At 39.3% G+C, this 21,367-nt stretch overlaps 1 protein-coding gene across 1 annotated transcript in view; it reads left to right on the plus strand.

The window, feature by feature from the left end:
• The window catches only part of LOC135219784 (U3 small nucleolar RNA-interacting protein 2-like), a 183,140-nt gene that overhangs the window by 72,922 nt on the left and 88,851 nt on the right, over positions 1 to 21,367 (plus strand). Inside the window, exon 3 of the mRNA XM_064256858.1 lies at positions 19,811 to 20,050. Coding sequence (XP_064112928.1) covers positions 19,811 to 20,050 — 240 coding nt within the window. The remainder of the gene's footprint in view (positions 1 to 19,810; positions 20,051 to 21,367) is intronic.

Consider the following 21,367-nt stretch of genomic DNA (forward strand, 5'->3'; position numbering starts at 1 on the left):
TTTTTTTACAGACATGTTATTTCCTTGCAATCCAACCATAATTTTTAAAGTTAAGTTGAGTCATTGAGGTTCGATATTTTATATAACTCAAAAAACTCAAGGCTAAAACTGCGATCGGGACTTGCAAAGGAACATTATTGTCATGACCCGAAATAGTGTTACCTCTAATTTATCTAATTTTGTACGGGTGTTCCACTTGTTTTTGTGTGTTTTTCTAATCACTACGGTGCTTAACGACCCTATCCATGCATCTGTATAAAATACAGACGTCCACTGCGTAAACGCATATTCACTGTTTAACCCTCTTAAGCCGGAGCCCTAAAAATCAAAACGTCTCCCGTATGCCGGGCCTGGTTTGGAGTGAGCCGCGGAAGTGGAAAAAATAATTTTTTCAAAAAATTACAGCGCGCTACTTTTGAAGATTAAGAGTTCATTTTTGGCTCCTTTTTTTGTCATTGCCTGAAGTTTTAGAATGCAACCATCAGAAATGAAAAATAATATCATTATCATATGTAAATAATGCGATATATGGTAGCGAAAAAAAAAAAAATTCATACATAATTGTATTCAAATCACGCTGTGCAGAAAACGGTCAAAGCTAACCAGTTACTTTTTTTTGCGTTGTATTGTACACTAAATTGCAATCATTTTGATATATAATACATTGTAAAACAATAAAAGTAACACCGGAAAAATATTATCACAAAATGATGTACGAATTCGTAACGCGCGGACGCAAAAAATATTTTTTTCAAAAATTCACCGTAATTCTAAATAACTGGTTCTAGAGACTTCCAATTTGTTTCAACATTAAGACAAATGATTGAATATTACGATACTGTAAGAGTTTTTAGATTAGAATTGCAGATTTCGATCATTTCGGACGAGTTAAATTTGACCGAATGTCGAATTTTTTTAATATATATTTTTTCATATGCACATATTTCAAAGATGGAAAAAGCTACAACCTTCAATTATTTTTTTATTGTATTCTTCATGAATTTGCGCACATTTTGATATATGAAACTCTATAAAAGGCTAATATGAAAAGGAGCAAATATTAGGATAATGCCATGTACGTATTTCGGAGACTTGCGGCCGCGAATCGGCGCGCGGAGTGAAGGTAAATATATTTTTCAAAAAATCACCATAAATCACAATATTGTTTTAGAGACTTCAAATTTGTTTCAAAATGAAGAAACATGACGGAATATTACTAGGCCGTAAGAGTTTTAGCTTACAATTGCGTTTTCAACTATTTCGGTAGAGGTCAAATTTGACCGAACGTGGTTTTTTTTTTATTTATTCGATTTATATGCAAATATTTCGAAAAAAGAGAAAAGCTACAACCTTCAATCATTTTTAGTTGTATTCTACATGAAATTGCGCACATTTTCATATATAAAACTTTATGAAACAGCTAATTTTAAATGGTGCAAACATTTCGACAATCGCACAAAAAAATTCTGATTTTTTCGGAAGAGTTCCACGCGAGACGTAATTTTTTTTTTTTTTCATAAATTCACCATAAATCAAAATATTGTGCTAGAGACTTCCAAGTCGTTTGCAAATGAAGGTAAATGATTGAATATTACTAGAATATAAGAGTTTTAGCTTACAATTGCGTTTTTCGACCATTTCGGTAGAGTCAAAGCTGACCGAAAGTTGAAATTTTTGCACTTAACGTTATTTATATGAAAATAATTCAAAACTGATAAAAGCTACAACCATGGGTTGTCTTTTGTTGTATTGTGCATGAAATTGCGCACATTTCCATATATAAAACTTTATGTAACGGCAAATTTAAAAGGGTGCAAACATTAGGACAATCGCACGAAAAAATTTATCGGAAGAGTTATCGCACGAACGTAAGGAAAAAGTTTTTTCATAAATTCACCATAAATCGAAATATTGTGCTAAGAGACATCCAATTTGTTGCAAAATGAAGGCAAATGATTGAATATTACTATATAATATAGAATTTTAGCTTACAATTGCGTTTCTCGACCATTTCTGTAGAGTCAAAGTTGACCGAAGGTTGAAATTTTTGCACTTATCGTTATTTATATGAAAATATTTCAAAATTGATAAAAGCTACAATCATGAGTATATTTTAGTTGTATTGTGCATGAAATTGCGCACATTTTCATATATAATACTTCATGTAAAGGATAATTTAAAATGGTGCAATAATTATGTCAAAGTGACGAAATAATTTCCGAGATGTGTCACTGATACTTTTTAGTGCGATAAGAAAGAAATTCGCGCTTGCGCGCCTGCGTAGCGATTGTAAAACAAAACAACGCCTTGATCCGTGAACTCCCAGCAATCCCCAAGGCGCGTGATACAAAAGTTTTCGGCTGGTAGGCCTATAAGTATTTTTCCGCGAATTTTTAAAAAAACTTTTTTGAGCCGACGTATGATACGTCCAATCGGCATACGGGAGACATTTTGACTCGACGTTTAATACGTCCAATCGGCGTAAGAGGGTTAATATGATTTGTTACGTAAGGGATTAATAATCACCCAAAATGATAAAATTAACATAGTATATGATTATGATATTTCAGTAGAACTTCTGGAAACAGACACTCAAAGATAAAAAACTCGCAGTAGCGAAATCTCAATGATATAGATAATTTCTGTAAAAAAGTAAGATTAAGAATGTCTCGTAACTTCAGCCACAGGAATAACGAAATTCGACCTGCAAAGGAAACACTCAAAGTTACTTCCAAATGATAATAAAAAATTGTACTTAGCTTGCTTTTGTGGGAAGTCACCGTGTTCCGATAACGACACACGGCCTTGGTCCTCCTTCTCTATTTAGCGACGACCTGGTTTGGCTTCAGTTTCCCCCGTGCGCGTTGTTTCGATGATTCGAGCCCTTGAAAATCCGATGCTGCAGACGCGTTCGGTTTGTTTCTTGCAGTGCCGGAAACGCTCACTAACGATGTTTTCTTGAATGATTCTAATGAGAGACGAAGCTTCCGTTGCCGTAGGAAAAGGACACGTCGGTTTTGTTTCTTGAAGTTATTCACTAACGATGATACTAAGTTGCTTGACGAATCTTGTTTGTTTTCTGAAGTCGCTCACTAATGATGATACTAGGTTGCTTGAAGAATCTGCTGCTTCGTCGTCGTTGACTTCATGATTTATTATTCTGTTTTTTCTTCGTAGGACGTTGTAGAGTTCTTCTGGCGTCCGCTGGCCACCAATATTAGGGGCTTGGTGCCTTGTATGATAAGGCGCCCTATGAGGTAATGTTAGACTAGCGATAAACTTACGCTAAGTCGGTTGGTATTGCACTTCCATCTTCAGTGGAGTGTCTGGGGTTTTGTAGATCACTTACGAAGTCGGTATTATCTTTACGACGATGTGTTAAACAACTCATGGTTCGGTGAGGTTCTTGTAGAAAACACTAAGTTATAAAAATAGATATAATTTCTTCTGAAGTTTTACATGGTGAAGATCAGGTATGATTGTACACAAGTCTTCTAATAACGATAGCTTGATCGCTCTGCCAATGATGAATGGCTAATCCTATTCCTCTACATGATAAAAGCTTAGTAAAGAGGTACAGGTCTTCTAAGGACGATAGCTAACTCTCTTCTGCCTGTCTACCATCTCTGTTACAAGTTATGAAGGAACAGACAGTAGTTCGAACATATGAACATACATACAATGACATAGTTTCATACGAACACACAATCAAATGAGACACGCTACAGATCACGTAGGCGGTAGTTGTCTCAAGCAGGGAGCTTGGACTAATGTTTTATAAACAATTGAATACTACAGATGACGGCATGTCAACTTAGCCTACATACTTATTGTATACGTCATCTTTAGCGTCTCTATTCTGATCACATTCCTGCAAGCCATCTAGGTTGACCGCTTTAGTTTTAGACTTTTATATATATGGACTAACATTCCATATTTTTTATTGTTACAGTTACTTACACATTTACTGTATAAAAACAATTTCAGAGACAAAACTTGAGAACGAAAGTATACTATTCACATAGATTCACAAGTAACAAACTGTTGGGTCAAAAAACATGGTAGCATTAGGAACAAATCGGCCCAGGAGGCCATCAAAGTGTTACTAAATATCAAAGGAAAATACAACATAGACATTCAACTAAATGGATTAAAGGGAAAAGCAATGTGATGGCTGATTCCCTATCGAGAGACTTTGGTTCCATACATCCAGAAGCCACTCTTGACGATAATCTATTCAATTTAATTTGCACAGATATGAATTTCTTTCCTGAAATAGAACCTTTTCACCAATGGCTTTAATTCTAAATGTAAAAGATTTTGTTCTTCCGTACCCAACACAAAGCAATCAGTAATAATGCTCTTCACATTAGCTGGGAAGGTTCTTCTCCTCTTTATGCTTTTCCCCCAGGCTTCTTACTGCATAAAGTTGCTTTTAAGATATATAACGAATGTAATAACAACATGCTCTTCTGCACTATTTCCCAGGAAACGGAACCATGGATTCCCCTAGTCAAGACAGTCTCCAAGGAATACCGGAAGTACAAAGTCAAAGCAGAAGGCTGCCAGATATTCATATGGACTGTACCTTACCCTTAGCGCAACACCACTTAAATTTGATCGCCTTCAGAATATAAAGATCAACTACCTTCCATATTTCCCTCCAGAGATATGCAACAAAATTACTTCCATTACGAGACAGCTCCATGGCCAAGTACCAAATCTCTTCAGTAGCTTTAAAGAGTTCATACACAATAAATATGGAAGTAACAACAAGTTCCTCTTTTATCAGTGCTACTCTATTTTAACGAATTAATAGTCAAGGGCCTAGTATACAACACACTAAAAGGATCCCGAGCTGCTCTTGGACCAGTTTTTGAAGGGATACTTTCCCAATTATTGTCTAGCAGAAGACAAGTATATTAAAGCTATGCTTGATGGAGTAAATAGAAGAAGAACCAGCAATTCTCATCAATTTCCAGGCTGGGATCTTGATAAAGTGGTTTCCTTCTCAACACTACAAGAGATGATTCTATGCTGCTCATGATTCGAGAAGACCTTATTCCTTGTAGCTTTGGCTTGCCCATTGAGAGCTAACCATTTAATCATCTATGTATCTCCAGGAGCACTTTCACGCCAGAAACCATTGTGTTAAGGAACCACCCTTCCTTCATGGCCAAGAATCAGAGAAACAATACACTCCTATTGAATTCAGCTTTAGGTGTCACCCTACCAAGCCAAAAATTTGTCCAGTTAGACAATTAAACTTTTATCTGAAGTACACAAATAAATCTGTGCAGAAAGGAACATAGATAGGGAAGACCATATTTGGCTGGAGTGAAAACTTCAAGATCATGTCCCTTCCAAAGATGAGGCAGCTATTCAGGGACTGTATTTTCAGAGCTGATCCCAATGCCAGAAAACACTCCACCAATTTCCACTCTATCAGAGGTCAAGCAGCTTCAAGGATGATGTATAATGGAGTTACGCTGCAAGAGATAATGACTAGAATGAATTGGAAAAAGCAACTCTGTATTTGGGTCATTTTATGCTCTCCTCGGTCTACAGGGAGCTTTAGATGCAGTCGTTGCAGGACTTCATCTTCATGCCCCCTGAGTATCGGGGTGAGCAAAACCAGTGGGTCTGAAAGGCTGAAGCCTCTCTCTCTAGAACTGACAGTTTAGATTGTGAACCTAAGTTTTCTGGAGAGGAAGAGGCGAGGCCTTTCAGACCCAGGTCTAGTTCACCCTCCGACCCTACCCCCGTAACCGAGGACCATTCTGGAGGAAATAAAGGATTGTAAAGTAATTACATACAAAAGTCAACATCTTACATGTTCTGAAGGCCAACCATAACATTTTTCAATTATTCATAAATTTCTTTAAGATACACTTAGACTCTTATCCTTGCATTTAGAGGAGATGCAACTTTTAGGTAACAAGATAGGAATATCTTGGAAAGGGGAGGTGAACTACTGTCACATTATATTATCTTAGAATATAAAGAGGAATGGAAAATGTTAAAATTCACTCACAAATTGGAACTTTAAGTTAACTACTTGTAGTTAATTGCAATCTCAAATAAATCTCCCAACAGGAAATGGAATGGTAAGTACAGATATACTTCATAGCAACTTGCAACTTCAAATATGGCGGTTTGAGTTCTGTCAACTCGCACGTCTCTGGTTGCTCCGCCCTGGATGGGCGTGGTTTGTGCTCGCTTACGACTGTCTGGGGGAGGAGCCAGGGGTGTGTCATAGCAAAACCAGTGGGTCTGAAAGGCCTCGCCTCTTCTCTCCAGAACTTAGGTTCACAAGTAAACTGTCAGATCCCTAATAGAGCCACAAGACCCTCTTCCCTAAAGAGGCTAACTCATCGGCCCTTTCACAATAGAAACAACAGAGGAAGGGGGAGTAGGGGAAGAGGGAGAGGCTCAAGAAGATAGGATGGGCACCTCTCATCACTTGGCCACACCAGGTGGGGGTTGCCTGGCAAATCACTGGAAGGTGTGGCAGGAACTGGGGGCAGAGCAGTGGGTGGTGGATGTTCTCAGGGTCGGGTATTTGATTCCGTTCGAGGTAACCCCGCCCCTGACAGAACACCATTACCCCACTTCGCTTATGCTCAGGAATCTCAGAAGGCCATTATTCTGCAAGACGAGGTGAAGAAGATGACGGAAAAGGAGCTGTGGAACAAGTATACAGTCCGTCAAAAGGCTTCTACAGCAGGATTTTCCTGGTACCCAAAGCCAACGGGGAGTGGAGGACAGTAATAGACCTGTCAACTTTGAATCTGTTTATAAGGAAAACCAGTTTTCAAATGGAAACTCCAAAAAAAACGGTTCTACAAGCGTACAGGATCAGGGACTTATGCTGACAGTCGATCTGAAGGACGCATACTTTCAGATACCAGTCCATCAGTCTTCAAGGAAATTTCTCCGCTTCAGTCTTGCAGGGAAAGCTTTCAAATTCAAGGTCCTGTGCTTCGGATTGACAACGTCTCCTCAAGTTTTTACAAGTTTTCACTCTCGTGTCGACGTGGGGCCATGCTCAGGGGATCAGGCTAATAAGATATTTGGACGATTGGTTGGTGATAGCGAAGTCCAGAGAGAAATTACTCAGGGACAGGGCGACCCTCCTGCAGTTTTGTCACAGCCTAGGTATTGTGATATATCAGGAGAAGTCACAGTTGGATCCAAGTCAAAGTTTGGAGTATCTGGGAATGGTTATAGACACAATAGAAGCCAAAGTATTCCCGACAGACCAAAGAATAGAGAAATGCAAACAAGTGGTGAATGCCTTTCTGGAAAACAAACACCAGCAAGGCAGTGGGCAGGTAGTACTGGGAATCCTAACTTCCCTGTAGAAGCTAGTACCACAAGGAAGGCTACACCTTCGGTCTCTACAATGGTGGATGAAGGAGTTTTGGTCACTAATAGTAGATCACCCGTACGAGCAAATTCCCTTGTCGGCAGAAGTGAGGAAAGACTTGCTGTGGTGGGTGAACGACGACAATCTGACAGTGGGTGTCCCCCTTCAACAACCCTCCTTGGACCTCTTGCTGTTCTCAGATGCGTCACTAGAAGGCTGGGGAGCCCATATGGAGGAGTTGATGGTGTCAGCAAAATGGAGTTGCAAGGACAGAGAACTCCATATAAACGTGCTGGAGTTAAAAGCAGCATTTCTAGCTCTACAGGAATTCAGTGAGAGAGTAAAGGGACATTCAGTGGTATTGATGTCAGACAATCACCTCAGTAGTAGCTTATATAAACAACAACGGAGGCCTAGTTTCTCATCAGTTTACATGTGATGACAGTTCAACTTCATCAGTGGGGCTGTAGAGAACCTGGTAGACATCAGGGCCAGGTATATTCCGGGAAAAAGAAACGTAGTGGCCGACAAGTTGAGCCGCAGGGATCAGGTTCTGGGAACAGAGTGGTCCTTGCACCAACAGGTAGTGGACAGGATGCTCATGTTGTGGGAAGGGCCAATCATAGACCTATTCGCTACCAGGTACAACAAAAAGTTGGAAGTGTATTGTTCGGTAGCCCCAGATGCAGAGGCAGTAGCAGAAGATCCGCTACAACACCTTTGGGACAATCTGGACGTGTATGCATTTCCTCCACTTTTTCTAATCCGTCAGGTTCTGAACAGGGTAATGCGGTCTCAGAACCTCAAGATGACCCTGGTAGCTCCGTTATGGCCGAAGGCAGAGTGGTTTCCAGACCTACTGGAACTCCTAATAGACGTGCCGAGAGAGTTACCTCCATGGAGCAACCTACTGTGTCAGCCGCACATGGAGAGGTACCACCAGTCAGTGAAGTCCCTATCGCTTCACAGGTGGAGACTGTCAAGTATCTCCTCCGAGTGAGAGGGTTTTTGCAGAAAGCAGCAACTCAGATGGCAGGAAATATCAGAAAATCATCTGCGGCAGTATACCAAGGAAAGTGGCCAGCATACTGTGATTGGTGTCGTAGAGGGAACTTGCCTCCACTCGGTACCACTATTCAGCAGTTAGCAGACTTTCTGGTATATCTCAGAACAGAAAAGCATATGTCTGTATCTGCAGTGAAGGGGCACAGGGCTGCTCTAGCCTTAGTCTTACGAATGAAAGGGGTGGACATTTCGTCTTCATGGGAGTTGGCCATGCTGATGAGGAGCTTTGAACAGTCATGTCCACCAAAGGAACTAAAAGCCCCAGATTGGGATCTGACCATGGTACTGAGTAGTCTGACAAAACCCCCCTACGAACCACTAAGGCAGTCCACAGATAGGAGCTTGACCCTGAAGACAGTCTTCTTATTGGCCCTGGCTTCAACCAAAAGGGTGGGGGAGCTACATGGCCTGTCATATCTCATAAAGCACTCGAGAGGTTGGAGGTCAATGGTATTTGAGTTTGTTCCAGAATTCGTGGCCAAGACTCAAAACCCAACAATAGTGGACGGCAGATTCGACTCCTTTGCCATACCTTCCTTGGGAGACTTTGTAGACAATGACAAAGATGAGATGCTTCTGTGCCCTGTCAGGGCACTAAGAGAGTACTTAAGAAGGACAAGGCACCTCAGGCCGGTGTGCCGGAGGTTGTTTGTAAGTACAGGGCGGAACAAGAAGGAAGTGTCCAGGAATACAATATCGTTTTGGCTAAGGGAGACGATCAGAAATGCTTACATGACAGAAGACAGGGAGTCAAATAGCCAGGAGGGAGCTAGAGCTCATGACATCAGGGGCTTGAGTGCTTCTCTGGCATTTAAGAAGAACATGTCTGCGGAGAGAATTCTGAAAGCTGGTGTGTGGAAACGCCAAACAACTTTCACCTCATTTTATATAAAAGACGTTGCCCATAGATCCTTGGACACTTTTTCCTTGGGTCATAGTGGTCATAGTTGATTACAGCAGTAGATGGTTGGATATCTCTTCGTGTTGACTATCCTAACCTTGGATTTGTACCTGTGACTTGTAGCATGCTGTGGTATTGGTCCTAAAATGTGTGTACTGTTCCCCTGCTGGAATTCATATTCATTTGGCGCTGCTATCCTGGAGTTTCATTACTGGACAAAGCCTTCGCCACTGCCCTGTGATTATTAACTCTATTCCTACTGGTAATTGTACCTCATCCTGTAGAAAAAGTCTTGCAGAATTTGGAGAAGTCAAGGAGGAAGAGAGCTTGTCAAATGTCGTCATCTTCCTCTTCTGAATCATCATATTTTTTTTCAACCTCCACCCCTTCGACTTCTAAGGCTCCCTGCCAAATAAGGAGAAGATAGTCTCCCCCTCTAATTAATCTCGTCATGGGACTTCTAAGGGTCTGCTTCCTCGAACTGAAGAGGGAGTTGGGTCTACCACTGGCTCGCCCATTCCATCAGGAACAGGAACGGTCACGCTGTCCCCAGGGCCTAGTGTGTTGGGAGCCATCGAAGCGCAAACTTCAGTTTGCACTTCTGCTGCTAGTCCCAAAGGTTCTGCCTCTAAGACTAGTTTTGTGTTAGGCGCTCGTTCGCGAGTCTCCCCGTGTGTGCGTAAATCTACAGATTCGCATGCATCCAGAGTTGGTGATGCTGAGTCTGCTCACTGTCATGACTCAGGCACGAAGTGGAAGAAAAGAGCGAGTCGCTCAAGTGACTCACACCTTGCCAGTGATTGCTCGGTACCCAGGGTTGACATGGCGGTCCTGCGGGACCGTGCACGCAGTGAGATCGGTAGGGAGCTGTTGGCCCTTGCCCTAGCCAGCATACTACCACTTTGCTATTAGGCTCAGAAAAAAATGGACCATAACCAACTGGCAAAATTGACTCTCTCAACTTCCACCGTTGAGTACAGGTGAAGGGGAGCATCAGCTCTTACTCATTCCTATCTACCAAACTGCAATGAAAACAAGAAAAGACCAACATTGATCGAACAATCCCTCCCCCACAAGAACAATATAAACATAAATAAAATAACTAAATCCTAAAAACTACAGTTTAAAAATTGCCAACTTAACGTAACAACAACCAAAATATAGGCAGTCCCTGGCTTACAACGGGGTTTCCATTCTTGAAATGTGTCGTAAGCTGAAAATTGCTGTAAGCCGGAAAATCGTCAAAAATCCTATGAAAAACTTACTTTTAATGCTTTGGCTGTAGTATTAGAAACTATGTAAACTGCATCTTTATTGCATTTTTCATAAAAAACCTTCAAATATTGATTATATTGCATTTTTGGAGTCATATTTCTTCCGCCAGATTAGCGCCATAAGTGCCGTAACCCTGGAACATGTGCTGTAAATCTGGAAACAATATCTGCTGAATATAATTGGAAAGCGTTGTAACCTCGGAACGTCGTAAGCTGAACCCGTCGTAAGCCAGGGACTGCCTGTAATAATAATAGAAAATCAAACATTCATTCTCAGAAACACATTTTTATGCTACTACACTCCTGATGAAAATAAAGGAAATCTCATTTCCTTTTATTTCTAAACACTGTTTCTAACTACCCCACTGTACGCTGGCATTGGACCTTGACTTTTGGTCCATGGTCGCTCATACACTACCTCTTGTTCACTGACTTACTCCAACCACATTGGACTTACCTAGCCTCGGTTCCAAACTACTTACACCAAGCTCTTTTAAACTCTGGAGACTTATGTCGGCTTCAACTTCGGCAACACCTGACATGGCTGCTGTCAACCCTTCCATACTCTCATTTATTTCTTCCACGCTTTGCCTCAACTTATCCAAAATTTCCCCATTCACTCTCCAGTACTTGCAACTCTTTCTCACTAACACTCCCACATTCAGTCTTTCAACACTTTCAGTCATAGAGAATTTGCACACTATACAAACCATTTTCTTCACAACTTGGCAGTGTTTCCAAACTCTTGCATATTCTTGGACATATTCCTTGTACTCACCAAGTTCACTACTTCCACATCTCACTCAAATCCTTCAAAATTAATTATACCTTCATTCTCACTACAACCCAACATCACAATGGTATTTTCACTTCTCATACCTACGAGCTTCTCAAATCCCGCAAAATCAAACAACCCATCTCGTGTAATCTCTGCAAACAACTCTGTAAATGTACCCTTACTCTTTCTACTCATCTTTAGGCTTTCTCGTATTTTCCACTAACACTATTTTATCTCCTCAATTTATGTATTCTATTTCTTCACTTTCCTTTTCTTTTTCTTCCCTCTTTAACTTCCATATGGGATGCTCTTTTATGTATTTTGGTGGTTCTTTCCATTTTCTCAACTGATTATGATGTGCTCATATTACCCTTACATTTCCTTTTTCATTCCTGTTTTATAGCACATAACTCTATCCATTGGACCAAACTGTTTTCACTACATGCAGACCTTCATACTTCTCATGCATCTTGCTCACTGTCAGTCTTTCCTTCTCAACCACTTCCTTCAAAACCTCTCCTAATTCATTACATACTCACTTGGAGGTAAGCCTGTGCTTTTATGTACTGACCCCCATTATACATCTCCACCGCTCATCCTAACAACAAATCCCTTTTATTGAGGATCTTACCAAGCAATTATTCAGCTGTAGGATTCCTATGCACAGCAGACCAAACTTCAGATTTTCGTAGTGGCTCCGCCATTGCTATTAGGTAACCAGTTACCTACCTCATCTGGTAAACAAGTTTGACGACGTCACACCTCAATTTGATTTCTGCCGGCTCCCGAGTAACACCGGTAGTTCTGCGGACCTTCTGCTTAGTCATTTGGAGTTTTTTTTTTTTTTTTTTTTTTTTTTTTTTTTGTGGGGGGGGGGGGGGGGGTGCTTTCCTGGGTATTAGTGACATACAATTTCCTTGTGGTTATTGTTTTTTGTCAAAATTAGCTCAACTTATTTTGTCTTATTTTGCTCACTTTTTTGCTTGAATATGTCAGATTCAAGTGCATCTGGAGTTAGGTTTTGCGCAGGTAGTTGCAAAACTAGGTTAGTTGAAGAAATACCTCACTCTAAATGCACTAAATGTAGGTGCCATGAGTGTTCGAGGGAACTAAGATGGATTGCGATGAGAAGAAATGGAAACTGCATTTCACATAATAAGAAAGTGTTGCAAGATAGGAAGAGGAAGGCAGCCCTTAGATCTGATAGTAAGGCTAGTGTAGCTCCTCCACCTTCCCCTGTGTTAGCGGAGACCTCTACTCCTGCTTCTCTTGTTCCGGGGAAACTCTCTCCCATGCTCAGTCCTCCAACCCCTTCACATCCTACTCCTTTGCCAACTTCCCATGTTGCATTTTCTGATACCATTGCCAGCCTCGAGAGGAAGTTAGAGTATTTGGCCAGTACTATGATGGAGTTATGTGCCTCCATGAAATTGCTCTTGGAGGAAAGTGAGGTAAAAGTGCCTAAGGCTATTGCAGTGCAATCTGAGGGGTTGGCTGTCCATCCCTCCAGTTCTCATAGACAAAGGTCACTGTCCTGCTCCCGTGCCTTGGGGAGAAGACATACCAGAGGTCCAAGGGAGACTGGTAGGGCTTGCCCATTGGCAGTCTCTCCCTCTGTCAATCCTGAAGTGTTGTATGAGGCACCGATTGAGTGCCGTTGGAAAGGAGCCTCTTTTAGTGCACAGTTATCATGAGATTCCAGTGGTTTGTCTCCTCAGGGTTCGCGTCACTGGTGTAGTTCCATGGCCTCTCACCCTCTTAACCCTCTTACGCCGAAGCCCTAAAAATCAAAACCTCTCCTGTATGCCGGCGCCGTTTGGAGTGAGCGCGGAAGCGGAAAAAATAATTTTTTCAAAAAAATCACAGCGCGCTTAGTTTTTTGAAGATTAGAGTTCATTTTTGGCTCATTTTTTTTGTCATTGCCTGACGTTTTAGTATGCAATCATCAGAAATGAAAAATAATATCATTATCTAATGTAAATAATGCGATATATGGTAGCAAAAAAAAAATTCATAGATAATGTATTCAAATCACGCTGTGCAAAAAACGGTCAAAGCTAACGAGTTACTTCTTTTTTCATTGTATTGTCACTAAGTTGCAATCATTTGATATATAATACATTGTAAAACAATAAAAAGCAACACCGGAACAATATTATCACAAAATGATGTACGAATTCGTAACGTGCGGACGTAAAAAGATTTTATTTTCAAAAATTCACCGTAAATCTAAATATTGTTCTAGAGACTTCCAATTTGTTTCAAAATTAAGACAAATGATTGAATATTACGATACTCTAAGAGTTTTAGATTAGAATTGCAGATTTCGACCATTTCGGACTAGTTAAATTTGACCGAATGTCGAAATTGTTATATATATATTTTTTTATATGCACATATTTCGGAGATGGAAAAAGCTACAACCTTCAATTATTTTTTATTGTATTCTTCATGAATTTGCGCACATTTTGGTATATGACACTCTATAAAACGGCTAATATGAAAAGGAAGCAAATATTAGGATAATGCAATGTACATATTTGGAGACTTGCGGCCGCAAAATCGGCGCTCGCGTGAAGTAAATATATTTGTCAAAAATTCACCATAAATCACAATATTGTTCTAGAGACTTCAATTGTTTCAAAATGAAGATGACGGAATACTGGGCCGTAAGAGTTTAGCTTACAATTGCGTTTTTCAACTTTTCGGTAGAGTCAAATTTGACCGAACGTGGTTTTTTTCATTTATCGTGATTTATATGCAAATATTTCAAAAAAAGAGAAAAGCTACAACCTTCAATCATTTTTAGTTGTATTCTACAAGAATCGCGCACATATCATATATAAAACTTTATGTAACAGCTAATTTTAAAATGGTGCAAACATTTCGACAATCGCACAAAAAAAATTCTGATTTTTTCGGAAGAGTTACCGCGCGAACGTAAGGAATTTTTTTTTTTTTTCATAAATTCACCATAAATCGAAATATTGTGCTAGAGACTTTCAAGTCGTTCCAAAATGAAGGTAAATGATTGAATATTACTAGAATATAAGAGTTTTAGCTTACAATTGCGTTTTTCTACCATTTCGGTAGTCAAAGTTGACCGAAAGTTTGACATTTTGCACTTAACGTTATTTATATGAAAATATTTCGAAACTGATAAAAGCTACAACCATGGGTTGTTTTTTGTTGTATTGTGCATAAAATTTTGCACATTTCCAATATATACTTTATGTAACGGCAAATTTAAAGGGTGCAAACATAGGACAATCGCACGAAAAAATTTATTGGAAGAGTTATCGCACGAATGTAAGGAAAAAGTTTTTTCATAAATTCACCATAAATCGAAAATATTGTGCTAGAGACGTTCAATTTGTTGCAAAATGAAGGCAAATGATTGAATACTACTATAATATAAGAGTTTTAGCTTACAATTGCGTTTCTCGACCATTTCGGTAGAGTCAAAGTTGACTGAAGGTTGAAATTTTTGCACTTATCGTTATTTATATGAAAATATTTCAAAACTGATAAAAGCTACAGTCATGAGTATTTTATTTTTATTTTACATGAAATTGCGCACATTTTCATATATAATACTTTATGTAAAGGATAATTTAAAATGGAGCAAAAATTATGTCAAAGTGACGAAATAATTTTTGAGATGTGTCTCTGATACTTTTTAGTGCGATAAAAAAGAAATTCGCGCTTGCGCGCCTGTAGTAATTATAAACAAAACAACGCCTTGATCCGTGAACTCCCAGCATCCCCCAAGGCGCGTGATTCAAAAGTTTTCGGCTGTAGGCCTATAAGTATTTTTCCGCGAATTTTAAAAAAAACTTTTTTGAGCGATGTATGATACGTCCATTCGGCATATGGGAGACATTTTGACTCGACGTTTAATACGTCCTTTCGGCGTAAGAGGGTTAAGAGGTCATCAGCAGTAGTTGACAGAGTCCCCTATCCCTGTCAAGAGATCTAGGGATACAGTTTCCAGTCCCCACCATCTTGTAGTCGTACTGTTTCGACTCGCGACTGTTACTCTTTTGACTCGCGACTCGGTGGACTCGATTGAGGAACAACAGGTGTTGGTGCCCACTAAATAAGCAGTTTCCTCTTAGTCAACTTGACAGACTTCAACTACAGTTTCCAGTCTCTGCCCGTCTTGTAGTATTACTGTTTTGACTTGTTACTTTTACACTTTGACTCGTGACTCGGTGAACTCGACTGAGGAACGACAGGCGTTGGTACCCACTAAACCAGCAGTTTCCTCTCAGTCGACTTGACAGACTTCGACTACGAGCCCAAAGCCTGCTTCTATATCACAAATGTAAGTCTTCTTCATCTGTTCGCTTGGATTTATCCCAGCAGGAGGATCCTACTTTGTCTCCTTTTCGACAGCACTTCAAAGACTTGTTGTCCTTCTTCAAGGGTAAGATGCCGCCATTGAAGAAGGAAGAACCAACCCTGTCTCCTGTGTCTGCAGAGGGGGAAGAGCAGGAGCAAGATTATATCTTAGAATTATTGTTATGTTTTCAAAATTTAATTGATTTTTATTTACTTTTTAAATTTTTTAGGGATCATTTCTTCAAGACTGGATGGGAAATTTAGGATACTCAGTATTTTTTTTTTACTGTTATATTATGTAACTTAACTGTTGTGATGGATATACTGCAGAGATGTTATCTATAATATTACCTCTTCTTGTTACAGCAACTGCAGTATTATAGAGTAACGGAGAGATTCAGTGATGTTCATTTATGATATCTAAAGAGAGTGCACTAGATAAATTTACAAATATTTTGCAGTGGTAAATAGCAAGCAGATAAATTTAAAGTATTCTGGAGTTGTAAATAACCGAAAGAGGAAAGCAAAATGCTGCTCAATATTTCTGTCAGGTGCCTGCCGTAACCCTTTAAGGATTTTTGGAGGGGGTTTTGGTTGGGGGTTGTTAAAAATCTGTCTATGCAAGAACACTTGTCCTTCACTGACTGAGCAAAAATATTAAAGCAATAATTTCCTTTGATCAATCTGTATAAATTATATGTACAGGCAGTCCCCGGGGTTACGACGGGGGTTCCGTTCTTGAGACGCGTCGTAAGCCGAAAATCGTCGTAAGCCGGAACGACACTTGGAAATATGTCTTAAATAATAAAAAGTTATAAAAACCTTACTTGTAATCCTTTGGTTACACTACATGTGTTTCCTGTAGTTTTATGTACAACCTGGAGTTATTTTCATAAAAGAATGCTGGTTCTTGAAGGTAAAGACTATTGTAATCTCTTGGTGACACTACATTCTTGAAGTTTTATGTACAACCTGGAGTGATTTTGCAAAATCTTGAGGGCTACAAGAACAGCTGATTACTATTTACGTATCATATAGACTAATTAAAGTAAATGTATCTTTAAATAGGCTTATATATTAGTATCAACAAAACATTTCCTGCCATGAGTCAGAGGCCGTTTAATGAAACGAACACTTCTCTGTCCTATCTGTTCAGAAAATAAACGTTACGTCAATCCCGAGACCATTGTTGCCAAAGCGTCTCTCTCTCTCTCTCTCTCTCTCTCTCTCTCTCTCTCTCTCTCTCTCTCTCTCTCTCTCTCTCTCTCTCTATCAAATTACACTGGAAACTTGACATACGATTGCCATAATATACGAATGTTTTGAGATATAACAGAAAATTGCGAAAATACAAGCTTTGAATATACAACGAAATATTTGAGATACGATTTGCGATGAGTGTTTTAGTTGTATAGGCGACCGATAAATGGCGTTCAGTCTGTTTGTTTGTTGGTGCTGCATGTTAACACGTCGTTGTTTAGTTCGTTGTATATGCGCCTATTTTTCGTGTTATTTTGTCTATTTCATTATTAACCATGGGTCTCAAAGCTAAAGACAAAGCAGGGTGATAAGAAAAACCCAAAGAAAATGATTTCGATGGAAGCAAAACATGAAATTATAGCAAAGCATGAATGTGGCGTTCGTATCGTCGATTTGGCCAACGAGTATGGTCGAAATCCTTCTACAATATCCACGATCATCAAGCAGAAGGAAGCTATAAAAACCCCCGAGACCATTGTTGCCAAAGTCTTCTCTCTCTCTCTCTCTTCTCTCTCTCTCTCTCTCTCTCTCTCTCTCTCTCTCTCTCTCTCTCTCTCTCTCTCTCTGATCAAATTACGTACTGGATAATGTCTCTCTTTGGATACTTCGATTTTGCCTAATATTGAGGGCTACAAGAAACAGTTGATTACTATTTACGTATCATATAGACTAATTAAAGTAAAACGTATCTTTAAATAGGCTTATTATTATTAGTATCAACAAAAACATTTACTGGCATGAGTCAGAGGCCGTTTAACGAAACAACACTTCTCTGTCTTAACTCGGAGCGTCGGAAGACGCCTCTCTCTCTCTCTCTCTCTCTCTCTTCTCTCTCTCTCTCTCTCTCTCTCTCTCTCTCTCTCTCTCTCTCTCTCTCTGATCAAATACTGGATAATGTCTCTCTTTGGATACTTGGAATTGCGTTGTAATCTAACCACAATTCGTGTATTATTACTGAAAAACAAGCGAAAATATGATTGTTTTTTCCCTTATTATTAAGCGGCCTCTTATGGAAACAAAGGCACTGGATTTTTTCAATAAATTATTTGGCGCTTCTTGGACTGTTATATGTAAAAACCTGTATGTATTCATCGCTCGGAAACTAGTTCCGCATATGGAGGGTCACTAAAAAACATAGAAAAATACAACATAAAAGTGTCGAAAATCATCATAATCTCAAACCGTTTAACGAAACGAACACTTCTCTGTCCTTAACTCGGAGCGTCGGAAGACGCCTCTCTCTCTCTCTCTCTCTCTCTCTCTCTCTCTCTCTCTCTCTCTCTCTCTCTCTCTCTCTCTCTCTCTCTCTCTCTCTCTGATCAAATTACTGGATAAGTCTCTCTTTGGATACTTGGAATTTGCGTTGTAATCTAACCAGAAAACTTGCGTTTTGTTATTATTACTGAAACAAGCAATGATTTTTTCATTATTTGCGCTTTGGACTGTTATATGTAAACTAGTATGTATTCATTCGCTCGGAAACTAGTTCCGCATATGAGGCGTCACTAAAAAACATAGAAAAATACAACATAAAAAGTGTCGAAAATCATCATAATCTCAAAACGTTTAACGAAACGAACACTTCTCTGTCCTTAACTCGGAGCGTCGGAAGACGCCTCTCTCTCTCTCTCTCTCTCTCTCTCTCTCTCTCTCTCTCTCTCTCTCTCTCTCTCTCTCTCTCTCTCGATCAAATTACTGGATAATGTCCTCTCTTTGGATACTTGGAATTTGCGTTGTAATCTAACCAGAAACTTCGTTTTGTTATTATTACTGGAAACAAGCATGAGTTTTTTCATTATTTGCGCTTTTGGACTGTTATATGTAAACTAGTATGTATTCATTCGCTCAGAACTAGTTCCGCATATGAGGCGTCACTAAAAACCATAAAAAGAAAAATTAGCAACATAAAAACAAGTGTCCGAAAATCATCATAATCTCCAAAATTTTTTGTTTGTATTCTAAACCAGGAAACTTATTTTTTATTAATATACTGTGCTAAACTATAAAGGATTTTTATCATAGTATGCGTTTTTTTAAAAGCGTCGTTAACTCGGAGCGTCGGAAGCGTCAGCGTCGTAACCTCGGAACAAGCGTCGTAACCCAGGACGGATTTTTCCATTGAATATTTAAGAAAAAGCGTCGTAACCTCGGAACGTCGTAAGCCGGAACCGTCGTAACCCGGGGACCGCCTGTACTGTGTACTACATTAATGAATTTGGTTTAAGGGTAAAAGAGTTGATCTGTATCATGGCATGTTTAGATATGCTAAAAAATAAAGAATATTAATATATTTATGAATAAAAGTTATCCTTAATGAACAAATTTGTTACTCTTATTGAAGAAATTCATGATAAATTGATAAGGGATATCCAGTGTCTGTTTACACTGAAAAAAGTATCATAAATTCCTTTTCCAATTATATGAAATTCATTGCTAAATATTTGAGCTACATATGATACCACAATGTGTACTAGAAAAATGTAAACTATATACTTTATCTGAGGACTGAATGACTCAGCCTCCTTGACATCAGTAGGCATCCATATTCGAATTTCATTATGATGATGCTTTTTTATGATTTATGCCAGATTTGTGATAACTACAGTTTTCATTAGAATCTCAGAGGTTGAAAAATGTATGATAACTATACTTGTCAGAATCTCAAAGGGTTAATGTTAAAACTGGCAGTCACTAATTGATATTTACACTGAGGCTGAAACTAAACTGATATGTGTTTATTATGCAGTAGTAGTAGTAGTAATCTTATAATTATGTATTCTCAGAATATACCTATACCTTCTGTGTTTATTTTTTACCAGGGGAGAATGAGGATGATGAGGAATTAGATGACAAAGCAGTTGCAGCACGGTTACAAGAAGAAGTATTAGAGTCTGCAGGAAAACTACGTAGATTAGTAGCAGAAACTTTCCTGGAACCGGTTTCAGAAGATTTTATAGTTCTTAAGTCCAAACACCAAAAGCTTCCCATCACTTGTTTGACTGTAACAAATGATGGTAAATTTATTTTTTCTGGATCCAAAGATTGTTCAATTGTGAAATGTAAGTGTTATTTTATAATGAATATGTCTTGTATAAACTTAAGTTTTTTTTATAGAAACCATTATAGCTGTAGTAGTGAACCATAGTGTTTTCACAATTTTATAACATTTTGTAACTTCTATTCAGTTTGGACACAGTCCTATTCCAAATTGGGTAGGGTTAGTAATTACTGACTGAAGACTTCAATCCAAGCTGTCAAAGAGGGAAAATTCTTGGTAAGGTGCTTTACATGATAAGTAAATGCACTCGTGTCTGGTTACACTAGTGCTTCCAGTTGTTCAGACTCACTCAGCAGGCTAAGTGTATGTGAGAGTTGAATGCTGGAAACTGCAAACTGGTGGTCTCTGAAAATGAGTGGGGCAGTTGTGAAGTAAGGCTTAAACATTAGTAATTAAGCTTAGTTGTGTTACAGTGATTCTTGCAACTGCTTGTGGCCCTGAACTCTTGTCTGCAGCATGTTTGATTAACCTGAGCCATAATGAAAACTATTGTTTTATTCAGGGTCTTACTAAGCAATTATTAAACTGTAGGATCCGTACCGCAGCAGACCAAAATTAAAACTTTCTCAGTGGCGCCACCATTGCTAGTTTAGGTAACCAGTTATTGACTACTTCCAGTGAACAGGTATGATGACATTGCACCCCTGAATTAGATTTCTGCCAGCTCCCAGATAACATCTGTAGCTCTGAGGACCTTCATCATCATTTTTTGTTTCTTTTCTTTTCTGGGTATTGGTGACATGCAATATCTTTGTGGTCGTGTTTTTTTCAAATTAGCTAAGCTTATTTTGTTTAGTCTGCTGCCTTTTTTGCTTGAATATGCCTGATTCAGGACATCTGGAGTTAGATTTTGCATAGTTGGATCCAAAACTAGGTTAGTAAATTAAGTATACGATCCTCACTCTAGATGTACTAAATATAAGGGTCTGGAGTGTTCGAGGGAACTGAGATGTTTTGTATGTCAGGATTGGGATGAGGAGGTCCTCATGAGTTGTGATATCTAGAAGGTATATCAATGCCTTTCAGCCTCAGGACTAAGACCAATGCAGCCCTGTAGCCTTTTACAGCTGAAACAGAGTAGAGTTTCTCCCGGCGAAGGTAGATGAGGAAGTCCACAATCTGGTGAAGAGTGGCTCAGACTGGTGAGATTCCCTGTCTATGACACCAACCACAGAAGACGGCCCATTTTCCCTGATATACTGCTGCAGAGGACTGTCTGGGGTATCCAGCCATTTCTGTTGCTGCGCGACAAGAAAAGCCTCCCGCTCGCAAGAGATGATGGATAACATCCAGACGTGAAGACACAGGGACTCTGCTG

Source organism: Macrobrachium nipponense, chromosome 1 (assembly GCF_015104395.2).
Source record: "Macrobrachium nipponense isolate FS-2020 chromosome 1, ASM1510439v2, whole genome shotgun sequence".
Classification (NCBI taxonomy): domain Eukaryota; kingdom Metazoa; phylum Arthropoda; class Malacostraca; order Decapoda; family Palaemonidae; genus Macrobrachium; species Macrobrachium nipponense.